General features: G+C 56.9%; 1 protein-coding gene across 1 annotated transcript; it reads left to right on the forward strand.

The window, feature by feature from the left end:
- The first annotated feature begins 704 nt into the window (after nt 1-704).
- MCM5 (minichromosome maintenance complex component 5) lies at nt 705-18,873 on the forward strand. Its single transcript, XM_082849599.1, has 17 exons — nt 705-768; nt 1,020-1,194; nt 2,588-2,714; nt 2,804-2,932; nt 5,600-5,772; nt 6,489-6,644; nt 8,717-8,883; nt 9,321-9,492; nt 10,488-10,599; nt 11,230-11,373; nt 11,722-11,787; nt 12,026-12,202; nt 12,850-12,962; nt 14,457-14,585; nt 15,605-15,747; nt 17,604-17,731; nt 18,646-18,873. The coding sequence occupies exons 2-17, from the start codon at nt 1,028-1,030 to the stop codon at nt 18,745-18,747; spliced, it is 2,205 nt and encodes a 734-aa protein (XP_082705725.1). The 5' UTR covers nt 705-768; nt 1,020-1,027; the 3' UTR covers nt 18,748-18,873.
- The last annotated feature ends 3,555 nt before the right edge of the window (nt 18,874-22,428 follow it).

The raw sequence follows: 22,428 nt of genomic DNA on the forward strand, positions 1-22,428 counted from the left end.
TGCCGCTTGAGAATCCGTCAAGTTTTGCCAGATCTTCCCGTTTTTAAAGTTAGGCTGGGAATCTGGTCATGAATTTTCACAAATTTTCAGCATTGCCAGATAATGAAAACTCTTATACAACTAAAAAAAAAAAAAATCACCAATCGGGTCTAAGGAAACATCCCTCGAGTCCCAAGTTTGAGTTTCGTCCTAGAGGCGCTAACGAGACCAGAGGTGGCTTCTTGATGATTAATCCCCCACTTTTGGAAGCGTGTTTAGGGTGAGAGCTGGGAGCGCAAGCAGGCAGCGCCCCCTCCAGCCGCTAGGGGGAAGCAGCCTCACACCCGGCAAGGGGTACTTCTCAGGGACTCTGAAAGGGGTCGTTTCCTCCAGAGACTTTGAAAAAGGTTTAAGACGAGTACACAGAAAAGCCCTCGCACGCCCGCGCCGGCCCTCGGCCCGCCCCTCCGCCATCTTTGCGCCCCGCCCCGCCGCTACTTCCGGGTCAGTTTCGCGCCAAATTGTCCAGAACACAAAATGGAGCCCGGAAGGAGGCCAGGAGGCCTGACGTCATGCGCCCTGCCGCCAATCCTTTCCGGCGGCCCGCTCGTGGGGGGCGGGACTCGCGGGCGCAGCACGGTCCAATCGCTGGCCGCGGGGTCCCGGCGAACCAATGAGGGCGCAGCGGCCGCGGTGTCCAAACGCTGCGTCTGGTTTTTCCCGCGAAAGGCGGCGGCGGACTGTCGGGGCTCTTGTCTCTTTGGTTCCAGGGAGCGCGGGAAGGGAGAGGTGAGGCCACTGGGGCTGGGGAGTGGGCACCGCGGAGCCGGGCCCAGGGTTCGACAGGCATCTGCATTTGGGGCGCAGTAGGTCTGGGCAGGGGTTTCTCCTGGGAGAACTGGGGTAGGGGTCCGGGAGGCGGTACCGGGCTCACGCCCGTCCCGCATTCGCAGCCTAGGACCCAGGTGTCGGAGGGGACGCCGCGCGGCCTCATAACCCCCCCCCCACGAATCTGCTCCAGCTCCTTGTCCCCGCGTCAGGTGCAGTCATGTCGGGCTTCGACGACCCCGGCATTTTCTACAGCGACAGCTTCGGGGGCGACAACGCGGCCGATGAGGGGCAGGCCCGCAAGTCGCAGCTGCAGAGGCGCTTCAAGGAGTTCCTGCGGCAGTACCGAGTGGGCACGGACCGCACGGGCTTCACCTTCAAGTACAGGTGCGGGCCGGAGCGGTGCAGGAGGGGAGGTGCGGTCCCAGCGGTGTTTCGTCCACTCACTTGGGCCCCGCACCCCCGTGGCGTATGGTTTTGTACGTTTCACATCTAAAGTTAACGATTGAGTGACTCACCTGGGTTCTTCGTCCAGGATTTGTTCCTGTTCATTTATTTGTTACTGTCCTTTCGTGTAATGTCTGCGATATCGTGTAAACCAAGTTCTCAGTGGGTGCAAAAGGTGAAGATGGTAGTTATGTTTTACTTCACTCATTCATTCATTCTTCATTCCACTCAGTCACCTCCTATTGACTGAGCACCTGCTGCATGCCAGGCACTGTTCCAGGTGCTGGGCTGCAGCACTGAATGAGCTGGGCAAGGCCCCTGTTCCTAGTCATTGTACATTGGTGCCGTCGCACCAGATTCTCATAGGCTGTTAAAATGCAGAGAACGTGAGTTTGCAGGTCCAGGCTCGGGCCTGATTGATTATTAACTGAGTGACTTCCAAGTGACGGTCTCTCTGGGCCTCAGTTTCTTCATCAGTAAAACGGCACAGCCACTCCTGCCTCCATTTATTCATGCATCAGCCGACAGTGACCATCTATGTGCTGGACTCTGAGATGCAAAGATGAAAAGATTCATACTACTTGCTCTCAAGGAGCTTCTAAGTCAGTGGGAATGAGGCATAGGGAGCTACAAATAAATTACAAAGTGATAATTACCGCAAAGGAGGAATGTACAAGGGGAGTTAGGGAGGCTTCCAGGGGAGCCGAGGTGACCTTGAGCTGAGAGGAGAGTGTCAAGCATGGAAGGCATTTCAGATAGGAGCAGTTGCACGCAGGGGCAGGGTATGGGGTGGCGTGTTACAGCAAGGGGCTCTCGGGGCCAGGCTGGCTGTTATATGCGGCTCCGGACATGAGGTAGACAGGGGTGAGGCCGAGGAGGTCAGTGGCCCCCGAATGTGTTTTTGGGATAATAGTCCCATAGGATGCTCTGTGAAAAGATTCTGGTGGTTGACAAGACAGGCATGGTCTCTGCTGCCTTCAATCTCCAGGTTCTAGCCGTGTGCCTTGTTAGTATCTGAGAGAGGATTAAAGGCTCCGAGGAGTCCACTGAAAGGACTGGTTTGCAGTGAGAGTCCTCCAGACACCTGTGCACAGAACCCTGTCTGTGAGCGCTGAACTGCCCTTTGATTACTGCTTGGACCCCTTCCGTGGAGCTTTCTCTGGAGGATGCCTTTCAGCAGTGGGGGGACCTCTGCAGGGTTAAATAACAGAACCGCCTGGAACTAGATGTGTTTGGGAAGCGGGGTGGCGGGGCAAGTGGTGTGGGAGACTCAGGGTGTGGGCGCACCTCAGCCAGCGTTGTCTCCTCTTCTCCTTCCCCACCCCCACCCCAGGGATGAACTCAAGCGACATTATAACCTGGGGGAGTACTGGATCGAGGTGGAGATGGAGGACCTTGCCAGCTTCGACGAGGACCTGGCCGACTACTTGTACAAGCAGCCGGCTGAGCATTTGCAGCTGGTGAGTGGGACCTCCCCGCCCCCCGCCCCGAACCCCCAGGGCTGGCCCTGCTCTGGTCACTCACAGCCTGCCCCCCTCCTCCTCTCCAGCTGGAGGAGGCTGCCAAGGAGGTGGCCGATGAGGTGACCCGGCCCCGGCCTGCTGGCGACGAGGTGCTCCAGGACATCCAAGTCATGCTCAAGTCGGATGCCAGCCCGTCCAGCATCCGTAGCCTGAAGGTGGGTCCACTCAGGCCAGTTGAAGGGTGGCGGTGGCGGCTGCATGTGAGGAGGGGCTTTGGAGAGAGACCTGGGTGCCAGCTGTGTGACCCTGAGCAACTCACTCGACCTTTCTGAGCCTCTTTGCGCCCCTGAAAACTTAGCTCATTGGGCAAATGTTTGCTGAGTTCTTCCTGTGGGCAAGGCGTGAGTTGGGTCCTGGAGAAACAGTGGTGAACTCAGGACAAGCTGCTGTCCCCGGGGAGACTGGATAAGCCGGTGAACATCACCCATGGTCACTGTAGATGACCGTAAGAGCAATGGGAGAAACCAGGAGGGTGATGAGAAAACGTGGGGGCCCCTCTGGAAAACATCAAGAAGGCTGCTTTGAGGAGGGCACGTCTGAGTGGAGATCTGAGGGTGAGAACAGGCAGCACGCAAACAGCTGGGAGAGAATGTTCGGGGGGGCAGGGAGGGCACAGCTGGTACAAAGCCTGCGAGGCAAGGGGGGCAGGGTGTGTGCCAGGCCGAGGGAAGGACAGCCAGCATGGCTGGAGAGTGATGAGGCCGAGGGAGAGTTTGGCAGAGCCAGTCTGCCATCCAGTCTTTTTTGGTTTTATTCAACGAGCGCTTATCGAGTGACTGCCCCTCGCCGGGTGCTAGGGGACCGACCCTCACTGTAGACAGACAGGACTTGGTTCCATGGAGCTTACAGTGGGAGAAGCAGACAAGGAGCAGTGAGCTGATTTCAGGTCTGTGATACGAGTCATGAAGCAAAGGAAACAGGCAATGTGACAGTGGCCAGGGGTCCGGGAGGTGGTCGGAGAAGGCCCCTCTGAGGAAGTGATGTTGGCGCGAAAACCTGAGGGATACGCAGCCCTGTGACAGCCTGAGGGAGGAGCGTTCCAGGCTCCTGGAGAAGCAGGTGCGAAGGTACTGGGGTGGGGACAGCAGCAGGTTTCAAGGGACAGAAAGAAGCCAGTGTGGCTGGACCTCAGGGAGTGAGGGTGGGAGGAGAGGAAGGGAGGGAGTGGGTAGAGAGGCCAGATGGCCAGGGCCTTGGCTGCTGTGGAAAGCAGCTTGAGTTGAAGGTTAGGTAGGAGGACGGGCCGATTCTATCTTCAAAGGTTCCCTTGGGCTGCCGTGTGAAAGAATTGATACAACAGGCAGGGGTGGGACAGGAGAGCTTCCTGAGGAGGAAGTGAGAGCCTGACGTTGGTTCTTCTGTCACGAGGCTGTCGTGAGAAGCAAATGAAAGGATGCGTGTAGCTGTGCCTTTGAACTGTGGGCCCAGGTAGTGTCACCTCTGTGTTACCAGAAGGCCACGCCCTGGTCTTTGCTGGAATCCCCGTGTCCTGCAGCTTGGCTGGGGTCCCTGCCAAATCCTCCTTGATTAGCACAATGGCAGTTCTGTTCCAGAAGCAGGGCTGGGCTGTGGGCTCTCGAGGCTGTGGAGCGTGTTGGCTTCGTCTGTGTGCCCAGCACCGGGGAGGGGACCTGGGACCGTGTGTGGAACTCACCCAAGCATCACGCATTTGCCTGTCTGCGGAGGCGGTATTGGACTTGTTTTGCGAGGCAGCTGTTTCCTCAGAGAAGCAAAGCTCAGCACCACATGGGACAAGCTTCCTATTCTCAGACCCACTGGAAAACCCAGTGACTGGCCTGCCTCGGGTGACGGGTGTCCAGTGGTAGAGGAGGGGTCCTCTCTAGAAGGATCGCTTGTCGGGGTGGCTTATGGGCTGAGGCAGCCTCAGTCTTTTCCAACCCTGGGGTCCTGGAGGGCTAGGCTTCCTGCAGCTTGTAGATAGTTTTCCAGAAGACAAGCTCTGCGGGGGGCGGGGGGGTGGTTCAGCCCGTCTGGGGTCCCCGGGCCGTGGCAGCAACACATGCCTCTGGTCTCACTTCTTGGGGGGGCAGCCTCCTTCCCGAACCTTTCCCCTCCCCTCCCCACCTTCTGGGCTTTGAAGGGCCTCAGCACGAACCTGTAGCCTGCCTGTCTGTCCCAGAAAAGCTTCTGGGAGGGGGAAGAAGAGATGATGTTGAAAGGAGCTTTTCTTATTTTTTGCTTTTTATTATAAAAAAAATATCACACAGACAAAAGTAGTGAGAATAGTGTAATGAACCCCATCTACCTTTGCTTGGATTTAATGGCTGTTAACATTTTGCCTTATTTGCTTTTTTCTTTTTTCTGCTAAAGTATTTTATTTTATTTATTTTTTAAATAAATTTATTTATGTACTTATTTATGTTTGGCTGTGCTGGGTCTTCGTCACTGTGTGCGGGCTTTCTCTAGTTGTGGTGAGCGGGGGCTGCTACTCGTTGCCGTGCGCGGGCTGCTTGTTGCAGAGCATGGGCTCTAGGCGCGTGGGCTTCAGTAGTTGTGGCACGTGGGCTCAGTAGTTGTGGCACGTGGGCTTCAGTAGTTGTGGCGCCACAGGACTTAGTTGCTCCACGGCATGTGGGATCTTCCCGGACCAGAGCTCAAACCCGCATCCCCTGCGTTGGCAGGCGGATTCCTAACCACTGCGCCACCAGAGAAGCCCCCTGCTAAAGTATTTTAAAGTAAGTTACAGACATGGTCCTGTATCCCTGAATACTTCAGTACACATTAGAAAAAGATTCTCTTACGTGATCTCAGGTGTTCCCGGCTCCCTTTAACCAGTCACCCTCCCCGTGGCTCTGTTGCAGTCGGACACGATGTCACACCTGGTGAAGATCCCCGGCATCATCATTGCCGCTTCTGGGGTCCGTGCTAAGGCCACCCGCATCTCCGTCCAGTGCCGCAGCTGCCGCAACACCCTCACCAACGTCGCCATGCGCCCCGGCCTGGAGGGCTATGCCCTGCCCAGGAAGTGCAACACGTGAGTGGGCTCTGCATGGCCCTGTGGCACGGTGGGGGTGACAGGGTGACATCTCAGCGGAGATGTGAAGGAGGAGGACCCGGCCTGCACCACCTGCAGCAGGGAGGGGCTGGGGCAGTGGTGTGCCCTGTGGGCCTGGGGCAGACCTGATGCCCTGGGGCGGTGGCGTCCCTCTGCAGTGGTGAGTTCTGTCCCTCCAGGGCGCCCAGACAACCTGTGCCGGGAGCCAGGGTTGGGAGTCCACCGGGAGTCTTCTACAGCAAACCTTGGCTCGCTGGGGCAGGTCTGGAGGGAAGGCCCAGGAACATGCCAGGCTCCTTCGTTTACACGTTGCCTGTGGCTGCATTTGCGCTTCGGAGGCAGAGTGTGTGGCCTCGTGGCCCACAAAACTGAAAATGTTTGTCTCTGGCTCCTTACAGAAAACCATTGCTGACCCCTGATCGCAAGGGCCCCTAGCCTCTCTGGCTGCTGGTTCCCCTCAGCTTCCTGACCTCAGGCCTCAGCCACCTTTCTTTTCTCTATACTTAACCGCCTTGCCTGTCTCGGGCTTTGAATACCGTTTGTGTGCAGGTCTCCCCACTCCTAGCCCTGTGGGTATCCCCCGCTGAGCTGCCCTCCTTTAGGGCCTTCTCCCAGGGTCCCGGAGACCCCTAGCTTGTTGCTGGCCTTGGGGCTCTGGGGGCAGCTCTGGTGACCCTTCTCCTCCCCACCGACAGGGATCAGGCCGGGCGCCCCAAGTGCCCGCTGGATCCATACTTCATCATGCCGGACAAGTGCAAGTGCGTGGACTTCCAGACCCTGAAGCTGCAGGAGCTGCCGGATGCGGTGCCCCACGGCGAGATGCCCAGACACATGCAGCTCTACTGCGACAGGTGAGCGGGCTCCCTGGCCGTGCCCCTGAGTTGGGTGCCGCGAGTGGCTGGCTGAGCGCAGTGGGGTGCGGGGGAGGGTGGCTGGTTACAGGACACTTGCTCCGTGCCTGGTGCCGCCCCCATGCTCCCTCTCATCTCGTCTCCCCATAATCTGCAGGGGCGGGTCCACCCCTCTTTGCAGACGAGGATGTGTGACCGGCTCAGTGAGTGGAGGGGCTGGGCTGCCAGCCCGCGTTCTTCCTGCAGAGTCTCCGCAGCCCTCTTAGAACTGGGAGGCCCAGAGCTGGACAGCCAGTAGCTGGGGGAGCCTCTTTCCAGCCTGACGCCCACCCCAGGCTTTCTGTTAAGATTCTTCCTTGGATGTTGCTGGGTGATTGGAAAGGGGGAGAGGGTACTGGGCCAGCCCGGTCCCCTCCTGGTGACCTGGGAGGAAGGTGTGGAGTTGTGGACTGGGCTTCTTCAGCTGGGCTCCTGCACCCCGACATCACGTGCAGATGGTCTGTGCTGCACGTTTCTCGGAGGAGGGGCTCCGTAGGTCATTAGCTTCCTTAGTGGCTGTGGAAGGTGTAGAGGTCAGGCTCTTGGGCAAGTTACATGGGCTCCTTACCAGGAGAACGGGGACAGTGACAGGCCTTAACCTCATCAGGCTGCTGGGAGATTTAAATTGGAAAATGCATGTTGAGTGTGTAGCACGGTTCCTTTTTCTTTCTTTTTTTTTTTTTTTGGTCGAGATATAGTTGTTTTACAATGTTGTGTTAGTTTCTACTGTGTAGAGAAGTGGAGTTCCCTGTGCTGTACAGCAGGTTCTCATTCGTTACCTGTTTTATACATATTAGTGTGTATATGTCAATCCCAATCTCCCAATTCATCCCACCCCCCTTTTCCCCCACTTGGTGTCCATACATTTGTTCTCTACACTGTGTCTCTAGCACAATTCCTTAATACAGATTAAATATTCGGTATTTATTAGATTATTCAAATGGTCTATGATTAGATTATTCAAAGCTCAGGAAGTGGGGTCTGGGAAGAGGGGAGTCATAGAACGTTAACAAAGACAGTGAGGGTCCTTTAGAGGATATGACTCTAGTGGATAAAGCACTTTTGGGCCTCGTACCTCACTTGATCCCACAGTAACCCAGCAGGTCAGATCACTTTATCATCCCCTCCCAGGCTCAGAGAGGTGACACAGCTTCTAAGCAGCAGAGTACGGATACACGCCCCAGTGTCCTTTCTGTGCTGCACAGGCTGGAGGGGCTCAGAGACTTCCTGTTTCTCTCTCTTTTCTTCTCTACATATATATATATATATATATACACACACACACATATATATATTTTAAAGTATTTATTTACTTATTTAGCTGTGCTGGGTCTCAGTTGCGGCAACGCGGGATCTTTGTTGTGACATGTGGTATCTTTTGTTGCGGCGCTCAGGCTTCTGTCTGGTTGTGGCGCGCAGGCTTAGTTGCCCCGCGGCACGTGGGATCTTAGTTCCCCGACCAGGGATCGAACCCGTGTCCCCTGCGTTGGAAGGCGGATTCTTAACCACCGGAGCACCAGGAAAGTCCCTCAACACCTTTTTTTTTTTAAAGAGGAAATTAAAATCCAGAGGCAGAATGACTTGGCTGAGCTCGTGGAGCCGTGAAAGAGGCAGTAGCGGCGCGCGGCCCTTGCAGGGAGGCTGGGAGGGCGTGAGGAGGGGGGCTTCCCCCGAGATGGCCGAGGGGGGGGTCCTGCAGTGCGTCTGACAGCAGATGAGATGGAGGCGGGGCACCTGAGGGGCTGGGGTGGGTGCCCCCCAACTCCAACCAGCATAATGGATGAGCTCCTGAGGCCCGTGGAGAGGTCAGGCCAAGGCCTGTCTTCCTTCCAGCAGCTGGGCCGTCCAAGCATGGGCTGGGTTGTGGTGAGAGGGAGAGGGCCCTGGGCGGTGCGGGGGCTGGAGCCCACGGTGCTGGGGCCTTGTGTAGAGATGGCGAGGTGGATGGACGGCGAGTGTGACGGGGTCGGGGGAGCCAGGGGCTCCCTGCCCCCACCAGCCTCTCACTTTCTTCCTCCCCATCCTCTTCTCAGGTACCTGTGTGACAAGGTCGTCCCTGGGAACAGGGTCACCATCATGGGCATCTACTCCATCAAGAAGTTTGGCCTGACCACCAGCAGGGGCCGCGACAGGGTGGGCGTGGGCATCCGGAGCGCCTACATTCGGGTCCTGGGCATCCAGGTGGACACAGATGGCTCCAGTGAGTGTGCTTTGGGCTGAACCCCCGTCGTCCCTCCCCTGGGCTGTCGGTGGGCCTCGTCCTGGTCTCCCCGTGTCCACCTTTGCCCCTGCGCTCTGTCCCGCACGGCAGCCGGGTGAGCGGTGCTGTTCTCACCAGAGACGCCGTGTCACCCCCGTCGGCAAGATGGAAGATGTCCCTGAGGGCCCTTTCACCTGGCCCTCTTCAGGTCACCCCCCCGCCCTCCACACTCTTCCGCTTGCTCGCTGGACCCTGGAACACACAGGCCCACGCCTGGTGCGGAGACCTGGGGTTCTGTCTTTGCTCAGACTGACGCTTGTGCTGCCTGGCTCTGAGGGCCCTGCTCTGGGAGGCCCTGGGCCGGCCCAGGGCGGTGGGCTGTAGGCAGCACGTTCTCCCTCGGGGCGCTCACGCAGGCCCCTGCTCTGCCCGCCCAGGCCGCAGCTTTGCTGGGGCCGTGACCCCGCAGGAGGAGGAGGAGTTCCGGCGCCTGGCCGCCCTCCCCAGCGTCTACGAGGTCGTCTCCAAGAGCATCGCCCCCTCCATCTTTGGGGGCACAGACATGAAGAAGGCCATTGCCTGCCTGCTCTTCGGGGGTTCCCGAAAGAGGTGGGTATCCAGGCCCCGGGGAGGGGAATTAGTGACTTGCCCGCAGGAGGGCAGCTGCCAGGTGGTCAGGACATGAATGCCCTTTTCATTTATTTGCCCAGGACCCTCAGCCCCGCCTGCCCCTCTCAGGCACCCTCCCCGCCTCCCAGGCTGGCTGCCAGCCGGCTGGGGGCTGGCCCACACCCTTCCTCCAGAGCAGTTGCCCGGCCCTGGCTAGGCCGGGGCCTTGGCGGTGTGAGGGGCCTGGCCAGTGCCGGGGAGAGCTCGGGCTTGGAGTCTGAGACCGGGGTGACATCTCTCAGGGCTGCTTATTTACCTTGCGACCTTGGGCAAGAGACACCACTTCTCTGAACCCAAGTCTCCACATGAATAAGACGGGTGAAAGCCTCTTACTCAGGGGACGTCCCGTCCTTTTAAAATAAAATAGTAGAGGTAGAGGAAGTAATAATATTAGCAGCTACCAGTTACTGAGTTCTCACCACGTGCCAGACATTCTTCTGAGTGCTTTTATGTGTTTCCAACCCAGTCAGTCCCCAGATTAGCCCTGTGAGAAAGCTACGATCGAGCCCATTTCACAGACGAGGAAGTGGAGGCATAGAGAGCTAAAGGGACTTGCTCACAGGCACGTGCGCTGGGGCCAGGAGCCTGCCCTCGCGGTGTCCCCTCCACAGTACCGCGTGCGGCCCGCTGGTGGCTCCCTCTCTTTCCTTCTTTCCAGCTGGGTTGGGGGGTGTTTATCAGATGCTGACTGTGTGTGCCCAAGCCCAGCTCTAAGTGCCGTTTCCTCTGAACCTCCCCTCCCTTGGAAGCAAGTTACCACGGATGAGGCTAGGGGACACAGCTCGCTATGAACGTGGCTCTCAGGCCAGAGCCCCTGCCTCCCCGCCTGCTCTGAGGCTCATGACAGGTCGGGGGCCGCCAGCCAGACCACTGTGACCACCCAGCCCTGGGTTTCTCGCCTTGCTCACCTGGCCCGCCTGCCCACCTTCCCCCAGGCTCCCCGACGGCCTCACTCGCCGAGGAGACATCAACCTGCTGATGCTGGGGGACCCGGGGACGGCCAAGTCCCAGCTGCTAAAGTTTGTGGAGAAGTGCTCTCCCATCGGGGTGAGTGCCCAGGGTGACCTCTGTCCGCCTTAGCTGCGCTGCGGAGAGGAAGGCTGCGGGCGGGGCCGCAGAGGATAGAGGAGGAAGGGGGCTGACAGCATGTGTAGGTTTGGGGCAGCAGGCGGAGTGCTGGACTCGATGGGGTTTGTTTGGTCTCAGCCTGGCTGGTAATTGGCTGTGGGCCTTGAGCAAGTCACCCAATCTCTCTGAGTCTCAGTTTATCCATCCGCTAAGTCTTAACATCGATAGCAATAGATGACAAGGGACTCAGGGTGGGGATGCCTTTCCTGGGAGTCAGGAGTCGACCCAGCCCCGAGGCCCCCTGGAACAGTGTCACTGCTCTCCTCTCGGCCTCAGTTTGCTCCTCCGTGAGCTGGGCCCCCAGGGGCTGCTTCATGGGACAGTCTTGGGGTTCAGGTGAGTGATGGATGTGAACGCTCCCCTGTGGGAGAGCCGCCAGGCTGGGGCTGGGGTGGTCCCCCCATCAGAGGAGGAACACTGAGATTGTCTGTGCTCTGCAGCCAGCTGTGATGTGTGACCTTGGTTGAGCCCTAGCTCCTGGGGCCCCTTGACTTACTGGGTCAGCATGGAGCCATGATGGGCCCTGACCCTCCCGCCTCCCTCCCCCAGGTGTACACGTCCGGGAAAGGCAGCAGCGCGGCTGGCCTGACAGCCTCGGTGATGAGGGACCCCTCGTCCCGGAACTTCATCATGGAGGGGGGAGCCATGGTCCTGGCCGATGGTGGGGTCGTCTGTATCGATGAGTTTGACAAGGTGAGCCTGGCAGGGTGTGGTGGTGGCTCAGTGGTGGTGGTGCCTGCTGGCCGCGGGCTGGGGGTGTGGCCTTCTGTGCTTGGACGGCAGAAACCACCTGTGATGTGGAGACCTCCCGGTACTATCGGGAAGTAGCTGCACCTCTCCAAGCCTCAGTTTCCGCACCTGAGAGTGGGGAGAGGAGAGCCAAGCCCACACACTGTCTCCGTGACTAGAGGTGACCCGGTTCCTGCCATCGGCCTGGCACAGGGTCGGGACTTGGGAATGGTAGCTCCTGTAGGGTTTCCTGCTGCCACCGTGCCCCGGCCCCTCACCTGGGTCTGGTGGACGTTTCTATCTCCTACACAGATGCGAGAAGACGACCGCGTGGCCATCCACGAGGCCATGGAACAGCAGACCATCTCCATCGCCAAGGTGAGCATCCTCCCTGGTCCAGCCCGGCAGAGCTGTTCCGGGGTGCTGGGAGGGGCCGGGTTCTGGCCCCGTCCTCAGGCTGCCCTGAGCGGCCCGACCTCTGTTGGCCGCAGCAGTGGTCCTGGAATCCTGTGTGTGTGCGTGTGTGCGTGCAGGCATGGGTGTGCGCACCTGAGAGGGTTGTGACCCCGCGTTCCCATCTCCCTGTCCTCTGCTTCCCCCCACGCTTCCCTGTCAGGCCGGCATCACCACCACCCTCAACTCCCGCTGCTCAGTCCTGGCTGCTGCCAACTCAGTGTTTGGCCGCTGGGACGAGACGAAGGGGGAGGACAACATCGACTTCATGCCCACCATCCTGTCCCGTTTCGACATGATCTTCATCGTCAAGGACGAGCACAACGAGGAGAGGGATATGGTGCGTGGGGGGCTGGACTCCAGCCAGGCCCACGGTTCTAGGGGTTGGGGGGCGAGGGTGGGCAGACAAGGGGCTTGACCCGAAGTCTTGGCCCCCAGATCGGCCCGTGAGTGGGCCACCAAGGAGGCGGGGTTGTGGATTCCAGGAGCGCTGCACTGGGCGTCCCGGGTCCTACCTCTCCTGTGCTCGAGGTGCCGTGAGATTTGGGGTCAGTCATTCCCTGGGTGTCGGTCCCTTCTGTGTGAAATGAGGGGGTTGGCCTTTGGATGCAAGTACTAGAACCCCAGTTTTGGTCAGTCAGCTTCTGAAACGAACTCCAGCGCTTATGTAATGGACAAGCCTGGAGGTGCGAGGCTCGGCTGGGTCAGGTCTCTGGGTCGTCTGGGCGCCGCTGTCTCTGCCTCTCGGCCTGGCCTCCCTTAGTGGAGGCTTGTTCTCAGGCAGCTGCACCTCGTGGTGGCAGAGAGGGGCCTGGCAGCTCTGGGATGTCGTCTTACCAGCTGACAACCCGCAGGAAAAGCGAGGGCCTCCTCCTCTCCACCACTTCTAGCCCTGGCAGCTCTTCCCTCCCTGCCTGCTCCACCTCTGTGTTGGGACCTGGCTTGGGAAGGCTTGTGGGCTGACCCCGTGTCCCCTCTGCCTCCCAGATGCTGGCCAAACACGTCATCACTCTGCACGTGAGCGCGCTGACACAGACCCAGGCCGTGGAGGGCGAGATCGACCTGACCAAGCTAAAGAAGTTCATCGCCTACTGCCGCGCGTGAGTCCTGGATGCAGGCCCCGCAGGGGTGGGGCTGCCCGGCTCCCCTGGAGTGGGAGAGGGCCCCATTCAGGATGCCTGAGATCAGGCCCTGAGGATTTTAGCTCTGCTCCTTCCTGACCCCGCACAGTTGCTCAGTGGCTCTTGGCCTCAGTTTCTCCATCTCCGAAGCGAAGGTGGAGAATTTAGATTGTCTCTGGACTTCTCTGGCGGTCCAGTGGTTAAGACTCCACGCTCCCGATGCAGGGGGCATGGGTTCAATCCCTGGTCGGGGAACTAAGATATTGCATGCTGCACGGTGAGGCCAAAAAAATAAAAAGAATTTAGATGGTCTTGAAGACCCCCTTGACTCTGGTGTGCAGGGAGGCTTGTGGACATGGGCTCTGGGTAACTCCTGCCCCCACTGTGTGACCTTGGTCAAGTCAGTTGAGCCTCGCTTTCCCGGGGTGGTTGTGTCCTAGGGTTTTTGTAAGGATCACACAAAATGATGAGTGAGTGGCACAGCCCTGCACCAGGTAAATACTCAGTAAATGGCAGCTGCAACCTTAAATATTGTCGTTCTCACAGATGACAATGACAATAGTCATACACATAGTAATTAGTCTGTGCCAGATGTTATCCTGAGAGTTTTATGTATAAGTGAACACCATCCCTCTTCCCAGACCTATGAGGTTGGTGTATTATTCCATTTTACAGATGGGGAAGCTGAGGCAGAGAAAGCTTAAGTAACTTGTCCAGGGTCACAGACAGGAGGTAGTGGAGCCAAGACTTGAACCCAGGTACCTGGCTCCAAAGGCTGTGCTTTTAGCCCCTGTACCAAGATTCTGGACACACACCTCAGCTGTCTCTTATTGGAACTAAAACCCAAGGGTGGAGGGATCTTTGAGTGCCTTTCTAATGGGAAGTGAAGTGCTGCATTCAGGTGGGTCCCTACTCACCGCTTCCTCCTGGGTGATGGGTGGTGCGGTGCCCATTGGTACCTGGGTCTTTGTCATGCCTGAGCTCTTCATGGCCCTGTCCTCAGAGGCTTGGGCCCTTGGGTGTGAGTCTCAGAGCCCCAGATTCTAGTCCTCCCTTGACGCCAGGTCCCACGTGGCTTATGGGGAGTTTTCTCCCTCCCTCTGGCCTTGCTCACCTCATCCGCAGCATGAGGGTTGGATTAGGTGAGCTAAGGCTTGCCTTAAATCAGTGACAGTTCAGTTGGCTGGGGGGGGCTGCGGGGTGGTGGGGGTAGATCCTGAGCAGACACCCCTGCTGCTCCCCTCCCCCACCCCCAGCCTGGCGTGCTCCCTGCCCTGGACAGCGGTCTCTGGGAGCCTCTTGTGGGTGTCATTGTGCATCTTGTCCCTGAATGTGTTGGGGGGAGGACCGCTGAGAGGCCACCGTCTGGTGGGCCTGGAAAGCATATGTCTGCAAGCCAGCAGAGGGCCGGGGATGGGGTGAGTACCCCAAGATTTCTTCCTGGCCTCATGGCAGCCACTCCCCATCCTGCAGGAAGTGCGGCCCTCGGCTGTCGGCAGAGGCTGCAGAGAAGCTGAAGAACCGGTACATCATCATGCGGAGCGGGGCCCGTCAGCACGAAAGGGACAGTGACCGCCGCTCGAGCATCCCCATCACCGTGCGGTGAGCAGGCGGGCAGGCCAGGGCCGGGCTGGGCAGATGCCTCGGTTTACAAGGCACGATGTGCCCAGCAAGTCTGGGGCTGGGCTGTTGCTGACTACGTGGTGCAGGCCATGGTCAGGGCTGCGGAGCAGGGAGCACTCCTTTGGGAGTGAAAACAGTGGCCTCCCTGATCATCTGTATCTCTTGTTTTGTTTACTGTTGAGAAAATCTGGAACCCTTTCTTCTGAATTCGGTCTAGCTTCCCTCATCGCTGGGAAGCCTGAGGGTGAAGGAGGGTCCAGGCTGGGACCTGGGGTCCAGGGAGACCTGGTCCTAGCCTCCAGCCCACTGTGTGACTGCAGGGAAATTGCTTTCCTTTTCTGGATCACAGTTTTCTCAGCTGTTAGTTCTTGTCACTCTTGTGAGTTTATGCAGTAGAGTGACTAAGAGCTTGAACCTACCTCGTTTGAATCTTGCTTCCAGCACTGATTAGTTAGAAGTGGATTTGGCTGTATGTAATAGAAAACCCACGTGAAGTAGCTTAAGTAAATTGGGAGTTTATTTCTCTCTTCTGTAAAAACATTTGAGGGTAGGTAGTCCTACCTATGTGATGGCTCCTCAGTCATCAGCAACCTGGGCTCCTTCAGGTTCACCCTTATCCTCATCGTCCAGGATGGCTGCTGGAACTCCAGCCATCACCTCCACATTCCAGGTGGCTGGAGAGGAAGAAAAAGAAAGGTCCATCTTTTAAGGACACTTCCTGAAGTTCCCATAAAATATTTGGACTTACAGCTTACTGGCCACATCTTAGTCACACAGACACATCTAGACGCAAGAGAGTCTGGGAAATGTCTTTTAGGTGGGCGCCACTTGCTAGAATAGAAGTCGGGGTTCTGTTACTGAGGGAGATGGATCACGGGGACAGCCAGCAGTCACCCCTGTACTCTTAGTGCCTGGGGCAGGCACCTCCTGGAGGTCAGGGTGGGATGAGGAGAGAAGATGGGCTGAGTCTGCCCTGGCGTCCCGTCGCTCCCACACAGGCAGCTGGAGGCCGTCGTGCGCATTGCTGAGGCCCTCAGCAAGATGAAGCTGCAGCCCTTCGCCACGGAGGCGGATGTGGAGGAGGCTCTGAGGCTCTTCCAGGTGTCCACGCTGGATGCCGCCTTGTCCGGCACCCTGTCAGGTGAGCAGACGCAGGGACCCAGGCTCGGGTGGCTTGTGGGCTCCGTGGGCAGGGCTCATGCTGGACACCTGCTGTGCTTGTTGCTTCTCTGCGTTGCTTCTCCATGCTTCCTCCTGGGAATAAGCCCGTCTCCTGTCCCCAGCCCCCACCAGCCAGTTTCCCCCAAGATGGGAAGAACAGCCTCTCTCCAGACTCTGGAGCACAATTCTTTTGACCCAGTTCAGTATTATAATTCACAGTTTTATCATCCGTGAAGAATGGTAGTTGGCACCTGTTTTGTTTTTTTTTTTTGACTGCACCACGCAGCATATGGAATTTCCCTGACCAGGGATCGAACCTGTACCCCCTGCAGTGGAAACATGGAGACTTAACCACTGGACCTCCAGGGAAGTCTGCATGAACCCCTGTTTTTGAGCCGTAACCATTTGAGTGCTTCCAGAGCTCTTCCTCCGTTTCACTTACAGCTGCCCCCAGAAGCCAGGCTGGGCACTTAGCCCTTCACCTCTTAGAGATGGGAAAACTGACACCCAAAGAGGCCTTTTCACAGTGCCCAAGGTCACCGTTCGCCCAGCTAGAATGCAGGTCTCTTGACCCCGAGGCCAGCGGGGTTCAGGCTGCCGTTAAGTCCTGCTGCCTGCTTCGGGCTCAGCCTCTGAGCACCTCTGGAGCGCTGATTCTGTGCCAGGCTCCCCTGGGACGAATTCATTCCTTCCCCAGCAGGTACTTAGTGCTTAGAATTTGCCGGGCTGTTCTAGGTGCTGGGAGTCTAGGAGTGAGCAGATCTCTAAGTCCGCGCCTTGTGAGGCCCCCCTTCTCCACGGGGGAGACGCAGCAAAGAGGCAAACAGATCAAGCTCAGGGGGTAAAGAGCACGGAGGGGAGAAGCCCAGCAGGTCAGGAATGTTGGGGACCATCCTCGGGTGGTCCGGGTGGGCTCTGAGGAGGTGGCAGGAAGCAGGGACTGGCACGTAGAGCGAGGACTGAGTGGCAAGACCCCAAGGGCAGCAGGCTCGGCATGTTCAAGGGCCCGTGTGGCTGGAGCCAGGGAGGTGGGTGGTGTCTGATCGCCCCGCCGTCCCCTCGGTGAAGATGACTCAGCCTCTGCCCTGGAGGGCCTTCCTGGTAGCGAAACTGGAGCTGGGCTTCGCAGGCTGGGTAGGAGTTTACCTTGCAGACTCATTTCAACTTGGAGCCTTGACGTCCCTCTCAGTGGCTCCCCCACCACGGTCCCAACCCTCTCTGTAGCTGAAACACCAAGGCCTTTGCAGGCCTGGGTCAGCAGGGGAGATCCATCCTGGGGCAATAGCTGGAAATTACGAGCCTGCTTGCTGGGGTGCCTCACAGATGTGGTCTCCGGGGCAGCCTGCGCGCCCTTCTGGGTCACTGCTGGGTCCCCTCCCCTGAGATAGATTTCCTCCAGGAAGTCTTCCTGCTGCTGCCTATCCAGCTGCCTGGGGGCCAGGTGCTGTCGTCAGCTCGTGGCCCTCCTCAGAGCCCTCTAGTGGCTGTTCTGCTCACCAGAATCAAAGAAAAACCTGTGCTGTGGCCTCCAGGGCCCACAGGATGTGCCCCCACTCTGGCCATGTCCCTGGCCCCTTGACCGGGTTTTGATCGAGATGGGCATATTTCCCACCTCCAGGCCTTTGCACCTGCTGTCCCCTCTGCTTGCAGTATCCTTCCCACACGTCAGCCCCATCCCCGACCCTGGGTCTCTGTCAGTCATCTCGGTCAGGCCCTGGTTGTCCCCGGGCACGCTCTTCCTCTTCCTCTCATTTTCTCTTCCGGGCCTGGCTCACTCTTACCCGCTGTGGGCAGACTGTGGTCCCCACCCACCGGTCTCCCTCCTCACACCCACAGGGGTGGAGGGCTTCACCAGCCAGGAGGACCAGGAGCTGCTGAGCCGCATCGAGAAGCAGCTCAAGCGCCGCTTCGCCATTGGATCCCAGGTGTCGGAGCACAGCATCGTCCAGGACTTCACCAAGCAGGTGGGCCTTCCCGGCGTCCCGGTGGGAGTCCTGCGGGCTCCCTGTGGCCTGGTTCCCAGCCACCTAACACTGCGTCCTGTTGCTCAGCAGACAGGCCCAGGATGGGGAAGGGGCAGCTGTTCCTCGGCCCGGGCCCGTCCCCAGTGTGCCTCCCCTTGTGACTTTCTCTGTCACGTTGTGGGGAGAGGAGAGGTGGCTGAGGTCCTGCTGGAGTCTGCCAGGCTTCCCCAGCCCTCCATCTCTCCCTTCGCCTCATTGCCTGGCCTTTGTGTGTGGGGGAAAGGGAGGGGCAGAGCCAGGAGGATGAGCCACCCAGCTCGCCGGGGACAGTGCTCTTGACCCCATAGAGAAGGGATGGGTCTTCTAGAAGCTGTGCGCAACTTGTCACCGTCTTTGAAATCGCAGGGACAATCCCAGGTTCTGGGCTCTGCTCCCCTCATGTGCGTCATCTCCTCTTGATCCTCAGAGCGGTTTTATGCAGTAGGTGATACCACGCCGGCTTGAGAGATGAGCAGACGGAGGCTTACAGGGGTTTAGGGGCGTCAGGAGCTTGGGTTCTAGAGTCACGTGGGCTCAGCTGAAGTCTCAGCTCTACTACTTAATTGCTGTGTGACTTGGAGTGAGTGACTTAGCTTCTCCGTGCCTCAGTTTCCTCTTCTGTATAAAGGTGATGATCACAGTACCAGCTGCGTGAGGATGTTATGGGATAGAACGAGTTCAAGTATGTGAAGACTTAGAACAGGGCCTGGCACGTGGTAGTCGCTCAGGAAGTGTGAGCTTGTCTTAGGATGCAGAGAGGTAGGATGTGAAGGCTGGAGAGTCCCCGATGAGCACGGGACACCTGGGCTTCCGGAGGGAGGGGTGTCTGGGGTTCCGTGGGAGGCACGCCCCTCATCCGACCCCGTGTCCTGCAGAAATACCCGGAGCACGCCATCCACAAGGTCCTGCAGCTCATGCTGCGGCGGGGCGAGATCCAGCATCGCATGCAGCGTAAGGTCCTCTACCGCCTCAAGTGAGCTGCGCCTCCCGCCGCAGGAATGCTGTTGTCACCCCACCTCCACTTCCTTGAGCCCCCCACGCGCTCTGGACAGAGGGACCCCAGCTGCCCTGCCTCGCTGCGTCTGGCTTCTGCCTCAGCGTGCAGATCCAGGAAAGGTGCTTTTGGAGTTTATTGAAATAATAAAACCGTGTTGTGTTTGGATGTCTGTGGGCTTCTGCACTGGGTGGCCTGTCACCCCCATCCTGCCCTCATGCGGGGCAAGGACAGGCTTTGGAATCTGACAGACCTGGGTTTCTGACCTGCATCTGCCCCTTGGGCTCCTGGGCAGGGCATTCACCTCTGTGCTCAGGTTCTGCAGCTGCTCGGTGGGGAGGGTCCAGCCCGCATCTCGCCAGCACTGGTGAGAGTTCAGCAAGATCCAGTGTGCGGAGGTGCTTGGGAAAGTCCGTAGCTGTTCCCCAGCAGCCAGTGTGTGGGTGACAGCCGTGGGTTTGCATCAGACTGGATTCACCGAAACTTGCCATGCCTCAGTTTCCTAATCTGTAAATGGGGGTGACACAGGGTTGAGCTTAGGAGAAGAGAGCTACTGGTAGTGAGTGTCCAGGAAGGACCAGCATTGTGGGGAGACTGATGGCATTTGGATTCAGGGAGGTGGATTCTCACTGAGCCTTAGAGCAAAGTAGGTAAGAGGGGTGCTGGAATTCAGTAGACTGGATCTCTCCTGGCGGGCCACTTGCAAGCTGTGTGGCCTTGGGTGAGGCTCCTGACTTCTCTGGGCCTGAGTTTGGTTTTTTGTTTTTTGGCTAGCCACGCGGCTTGCAGCATATCAGTTCCCTGACCGGGGATTGAGCCCGGGCCACAGCAGCGAAAGCCTGGAATCCTAACCACTAGGCCAACAGGGAACTCCCAAGTTTGTTTGTTCTCTTTGATATGCCGTAATTAATTTTGCCATTTCTTTCTTTCTTTTTTTGGTCTAGTTAGCATCTGCCACCATACATAGTTACACACTGTTTTGTTGTTGTCATGAGATCTTTTAAGATCTATTCTCTTGGCAACTTTCAAATACCCAGTATATATTATTAACTAATAGTCCCCGTGCTGTACATTACATCTCCATGGCACATCTTATACCTGGAAGTTTGTACCTTTAAACCCCTTCCCTTGTGTGTTGTACCTTCCGGCCCCCTCCTCTTCCCGATTCTGGCAACCGTCAACCTGTTCTCTATTTCTGAGCTTGGCTTTGTTGTTGTTGTTTTAGATTCCACATTATAAGTGAGATCATGCAGTACTGCTCTTTCTGCGTCCTGCTTAGTGTGCCTAATACAACGCCCTCAGGGTCCATCCATGGCACAAATTGCAGGATTTCCTTATTTTTTTTTTTAAGGCTGAATCATATTCTGTTGTGTACATGCACCACATTTTCTTTATCTTTCCATCTACTGATGGACACTAGGTTGTTTCCGTACCTTGGCTATTGTAGATAATGCTGCAATGAAAATGGGAGTGCAGATACGTTTTTGCGTTAGTGTGTGTTTTCTTCAGATAAATATCCAAAAGTAGATTGCTGGATCATACGGTAGTTCTATTTTTAATTCTCTGAGGAACCTCCATACTCTTCCCTAGTGCCTGTACCAATTTACCTTCATACCAACAGTGCACAAGGGGAAGCTCCCTTTTCTCCACACCCTCACCAACACTTACTGTCTTTGCTAATAGCCATTCTAACAGGTGTAAGGTGATAACCTCATGGTTCTGATTTCCTTTTTCCTGACAATTACTGATGTTGAGCATCTTTTCATGGACCTGTTGGCCATCTGTATGTCTTATTGGAAAAATGTTTATTCAGATCTACCCATTTTTAAAAATATTTATTTATTTAATTTTGGCTGTGTTGGGTCTTTGTTGCTGCGTGCGGGCTTTCTTTAGTTGCTGCGAGCGGGGGCTACTCTTCGTTGCAGGTGCACGTGCTTCTCATTGCGGTGGCTTCTCTTGTTGTGGAGCACGGGCTCTAGGTGCATGGGCTTCAGTTGTTGTGGTGCTCGGGCTCAGTAGTTGTGGCTCGTGGGCTCTAGAGCACAGGGTCAGTAGTTGTGGTACGTGGGCTCAGTAGTTGTGGCACATGGGCTTAGTTGCTCCGCTGCGTGTGGCATCTTCCCAGACCAGGGCTCCAACCTGTGTCCTCTGCATTGGCAGGCGGATTCTTAACCACTGAGCCACCAGGGAAGCCCAGTGCCAGTTTTTTGGTCATTATTTTGCCTAATACTGAAATACTAATATGAGTATATTTTGTTTTTAAAAAGGTAGAATTCACAAAATTAACAACATATCAGTGAAATAAAATATTTGATATTTAAAATACATTTGGAAATAGAAAACCTCAAGCAAAGCACGAATGTACCAGTATATGTTAAATATCTTATTCTAATAAATTATTAAAGTGTTTAAAAATAACTACCATATAAAAATGAAGACAGTCATGAGAAACCCAAAGTAAGACGATTTGATTTTCCTAAAGACTTGAACTGGTGCCCCAGTGTGGTCATTGCTGAATCACAGTGTATTTTTGTGCCACAATTTCCAGCTGCTTCAAGCTCTCAGACGGCACCGTTGCGGGAAACGGAGAGATGAGAAGGGCTAAATCAGCTTTCCTCTGACTCACTCGTGTTCAAAGCCCATTTCTGCTTTGATAATTGGAGGAGAACCTTTCACACAGCGCTTTGTTGTCTTGTCTGGATGCCGACCTTCCTGAGAGCATCAGAGCATTTCCGGTTCCTCTTTACCTTTTTTCATCTTGTTCAGCCGGAGACACTTGAGTGTTTGCTACATTCATTGCAGGACCCATCCTTCTGTTCCTCTGTTTGAGGAGTGTGGGAGCCTTAACCCTGCAGCCGGGTTGGGTTTGCATTTCTTGGGGATGGAGAGGGAACTTTCTCCCAGGAATATGCTCACTGGAGGTCTCAGCCAGTGAGGGTTGGTGCCCAAAGCCATGGAGACTGCAAAGCAGTGATTTTCCAGCTACATCACCCCACATTTGTAAGCTGGGATGCACTTGTCCCCCCAACAGTCATGGCTGTTGTTACTGTTACAGATGGGGAAACTGAGGCTCGGAGAGGTTGGGTCACAGCGAGTGAGGGCGGGGTCAGGATTCAGACCCGGCTGTGCTCTGAACCTGCCCACCACGCAGCCTCCTGGACCACAGCCTGGCGGAGGTGCCGGTCCAGGGGCAAGACCTCCCGGGCATAGTCACTGTCCCCTGGGGCAGATGGCCCGACTATGGCAGGCGGAGGGCTGAGGGACCGGATGGGGTGCGACTAGCTTGGCTGTGGCTGGTAGGGGCGGGAGTGGGGCTCATGCTGAGAACTTGGACAGCTACAGGTCGTGGAGCCCCGAGCCTTCCAGGCAGAGGGGCTGTGAAGGTGGAATACTTGGGCATTTGGGGAAGCCGACGGAGCCTCCACAGAGACTGGAGGGAGGAGCAGGAAGGCTGTGTGGATGCATCCAGGGTGGGAGCAATGCGGGACTGGGCCCAGGGTCTTGGTGAAGTCTGAGCAGAAGGGTCCTGGCCCAGGTTGGGTCCGTCCCAGGCAGCTCCCTCTCCTGAGACCTCACTGCTCTCAGATCTCTCCCTCCCCTCGCCCAAGGAGAGCTCTCCTGCAGACTCCTCCACCGGGCAAGTCCTGTAATCTCTCACCTCCCT

The sequence above is a fragment of the Leucopleurus acutus genome, assembly GCF_964270905.1.
Source record: "Leucopleurus acutus genome assembly, chromosome: 11".
NCBI lineage: Eukaryota > Metazoa > Chordata > Mammalia > Artiodactyla > Delphinidae > Leucopleurus > Leucopleurus acutus.

Coding starts and splice junctions, on each gene's coding strand:
- MCM5 (XM_082849599.1), top strand. CDS start 1,028: ATGTCGGGCTTCGACGACCCCGGCATTTTCTACAGCGACAGCTTCGGG. Junction 1,195..2,587: donor GGCTTCACCTTCAAGTACAG/GTGCGGGCCGGA, acceptor CCCCCACCCCAG/GGATGAACTCAAGCGACATT. Junction 15,748..17,603: donor CTTGTCCGGCACCCTGTCAG/GTGAGCAGACGC, acceptor TCACACCCACAG/GGGTGGAGGGCTTCACCAGC.